This window comes from Helobdella robusta, assembly GCF_000326865.2.
Source record: "Helobdella robusta unplaced genomic scaffold HELROscaffold_50, whole genome shotgun sequence".
Lineage (NCBI taxonomy): Eukaryota > Metazoa > Annelida > Clitellata > Rhynchobdellida > Glossiphoniidae > Helobdella > Helobdella robusta.
This window is the reverse complement of record NW_008705255.1, coordinates 871003-874889: the sequence shown is the minus strand read 5'-3', so window position 1 is coordinate 874889 and position 3887 is coordinate 871003. Positions and strand designations below refer to the sequence as shown.

At 39.2% G+C, this 3887-nt stretch overlaps 1 protein-coding gene across 1 annotated transcript in view; it reads right to left on the bottom strand.

Moving 5' to 3' along the window:
- Positions 1-3887, bottom strand: part of HELRODRAFT_178880 (hypothetical protein) — a gene marked incomplete at both ends in the record, with an annotated part of 6339 nt that continues 2452 nt past the window's right edge. The window contains 8 exons of the mRNA XM_009027748.1: positions 1-322; positions 430-572; positions 1013-1210; positions 1585-1632; positions 2089-2187; positions 2338-2585; positions 2758-2901; positions 3743-3840. Of these exons, the coding sequence (XP_009025996.1) occupies positions 1-322; positions 430-572; positions 1013-1210; positions 1585-1632; positions 2089-2187; positions 2338-2585; positions 2758-2901; positions 3743-3840 (1300 nt within the window). The remainder of the gene's footprint in view (positions 323-429; positions 573-1012; positions 1211-1584; positions 1633-2088; positions 2188-2337; positions 2586-2757; positions 2902-3742; positions 3841-3887) is intronic.

Sequence of the window (3887 nt, the reverse complement as noted above, 5' to 3'; positions counted from 1 at the left end):
TCAATCAACTATAACAACATTTCTTAACATCTGAGCATTATTTAGTATCTTCTTTTGGTGACCGATCAATGTAATGTCCATAGATAAAAGATCTTTCAAACTCAACATAGCCACTTTCTCTATGTTGTCTATGCCGTAAAATTTGAACGTCTCTAAATATCGCTCCATTTTTATGCGCCTCAAAAATTCCTCCATCGTTTCCGGTTCCGGTTCATCCATTTCCGGTTGCAGCAGTAGCAGTTGTTGCTGCTGCTGCTGGCAATGGTGATGGTTGTGGCACGTGAGTGACGATGACGTCATCATCATCATAGTTGATCTTGAACTGTGTTTATTTTCGATGCGTTTGTTTTCCATAGTAAGAATGACTCATGTGATACATGTTAAAAACGGTTAATCATGAATAAATTATGCTAATTAGACGGCCCTGACCTTGACTGAGCGAGATGTAACAGCTGATCGGGCGATCTGATCAGCTGATCGAGGGTTTTGACGATGTCGTTGAACTTGGGGCGACTGAATCGATCTCTCAACCAGCAGTTCAACATCAGTTGGTGGATCGTTTCCGGGCAGTCCTGATAATGATGATGACGATGATGATGGCAGTGATAGTGATGATGATTGTGATGATGGTAGTGATGTCGATGATGATGATGATGATGATGATCCATTTAAATGTCTTCTTTTCTTAAAAAAAAGTCTTCGCAGTCTCACAAACGTCTGTTCATGAAATATGAAAATTTTTTCCTTTCTCTCTTTCTTTCATTCTTTCACTCTCTCTATCTAGGGTCCCATCGTTCAATCCTTTATTTTTTCATTCCTTCATTCAATCCTTTATTTCTTCATTCAATCTTTCATTCCTTCATGCAATCCTTCATCCCTTCATTCCTTCATTCAATTCTTCATTCCTTCATTCAATCCTTTATTCCTTCATTCAATCCTTTATTCAATCTTTCATCCCCTCATTCAATCCTACACCCCCTCACCACCACAAAAAACCCACACAACATCTCACCAAGGGGGCGGGCAGATTAAAATCCTCCCTCTCTATGGCCTCTATCACCCGTCTATTCGACCAATCCCAGTAGGGCCTTTCCCCATACGTCACGATCTCCCAGACGACCACCCCATACGACCAGACGTCGGACGCCGACGTGAATTTTCTGTAGGCTATGGCCTCAGGGGCTGTCCATCGTATAGGGATTTTCCCCCCCTGAGGTATTTTTTTTGAAGGTGATAGCCCATTGATTGAGTTAAGAGAAATGTTGCTTTGGGGTAGGTTATGTTGCCGGTGTAATTTTGCTAGGAAAATTATTCTTCTGTGGTTAAGTTTATTAATTATTGAATCAATTAGTTATTTGTTCATTTGAATATTTTCCCATCCAACCAACCAACCAACCAACCAACCAACCAACCAACCAGCCAACCAGACATCCAACCAACCAACCAACCAACCAACCAACCATCCAACCAGCCAACCAGACATCCAACCAACCAACCAACCAACCAACCAACCAGCCAACTAACTTTAGTGGTATAGCCACTTCCACCATTATCTAACTCTCTCGACAAACCAAAATCCGAAACCTTGCATATCAAGGTTTCGCTTACTAGGATGTTTCTGGCCGCTAGATCCTTTATTAAAAAATATATTAAATAAATTTATTTATTCATTCATTCGTTCGTTCGTTCACTCACTCACTCACTCAATCATTCATTTATTCATTCATTGGGATGACGGACTCAGAACATGAGGTGCTCGATTTCAACTGCATGTCGGCATGCCTCTAAACTATTCACCAGAAACATCAAAAAACCATTCATTACAATGATTATCATCATCATCATCATCATCATCATCACTACTACTACCACCACCATCATCATCATCACCATCATCATCATTACTACTACCACCACCACCATCATCATCCTCATTACTATTACCACCATCACCACCACCATCACCACCACCACCACCACTATCATCACCATCACATCATCATCATTACTACTACCACTACCATCATCACCATCATCATCACCATCATCACCATCATCATCACCATCATCATCATCATCATCACCAACCCTATGTACGTAACCCATTTCGCTGAGGTACTTCATTCCAGAGGCCACGCCCCTCATCATCCCGACCAATTGCAGCATCGTAAACTGACCGTCGTTCAGCTGGTAATGATGATAATGATGATGACGATGATGACAGTGATGGTAATGATGATGATGATTATACAGACGATGATGATGACGATAATGATGATGACGACGATAATGATGATAGTATTGATAAAAATAGCGACCAATCAGACATCTGAAAACCTTCAAAAACCTATCCAGTGACCCATTCAGCATAAACTCAGTCACGATCATGATGGGCTGGCTCTTGGTGACAACACCCTCCAGGAAAATGACGTTTGGGTGGTCGAACTGGCCCATGATGCTGGCCTCCGTCAAAAAGTCCATCTTGTGTTTGTCGCTAAATCCACTTTTAAGCGTTTTTATGGCCACATCAAGTTGGGGCTTGTTTGGGATGGATAGCCGGCCCTTGCAAACATCGCCAAACTCACCTGGAGTATGTTTGTGTGTGTATGTATGTGTTTGTGCGTGTGTGTGTGTGCCTGTGTATGTGTGCGCGTTTGTGTGTGCGCGTGTGTGCGTGCGTGTGCGTGTGTGTGAGTGCGATGAAGATATGTCTGTGCTGGGATTTAAATAACAACAAAGCAGCAGTAGCACCCTCACCGCCACCAATCACAGACTCGATGATGATGTACTCTGTATTTATTTCTTTGGTAAATTCCCTTATCGCCAAGTTAGGGTCTTCATACGTGAAGGGGTCCACGTAGGTCCGCACACTACTGGACTGCGAGTAAACCGGGTAGACTCCTGATTGGACGAGAAGTTAATTAGGTCATCTCATTAATATTCACGACGCTACCTTTTGAACGAATTAAAGATTATAGAATTAATTAAAAAAAATTTAATTTGGTTATCAATCAATATGAATATTTATGATGTCATCCTATAGACAATAATCTGGTCATTTTATTAATATTAATGAGATTATTTTATAGATAATAATGAGTAAAAAATAATAATCTAATAATAATAATAATAATAATTTTTTTTACAAAAAACGAACAAAAGTGTGCATTTGTAATGAAATGTTCTGCACCCAAATCTGCTGTCCGACAAACACCATTAAAACTGAATAACAATAATAATAATAATGAGATTAAGAAGAAGAAGAAGAAGAAGAAGAAAAAGAAGAAAAGAAAAAAAAAAGGAGAAGAAGAAGAAGAAAAAGAAGAAGAAAAAGAAGAAGAAGAAGAAGAAGAAGAAGAAGAAAGAGGAGAAGAAAAAAAAGGAGGAGAAAAAGAAGTGAAATAAAAATAACAAAAAACTTGAAAAAATTTTTATTCGCCGGTCTAATTCTGAAGTTGACAGTGAATGAACATTTAATAGGCGGGTTGCTAGTGCAAACACATAAACAAACACACAAACACACACATACACACACCACACACACACGCACCACACACACACACATACACACACACACATACACATACATACATTAATACATACATATACACATACATACATATATTGTTGTTTTTAATCATGGGCTCGTACATATTATACATACACACATATACATACATACATACCATGAAATATGCATACATACATACAAACAAACATACAAACAAACATACATACATACCAACTAAATCTCCATTCCTCGTTATGCTTCCCATTCTGAATGTGTTCTTCTGATCATTTTCATCTTTAGGCAGTTTCCGGCCGAACTGTTTCCGGTTTCTGTTATGGTGATGATGAGGATGATGATGTTGATGAAGTTAATGATG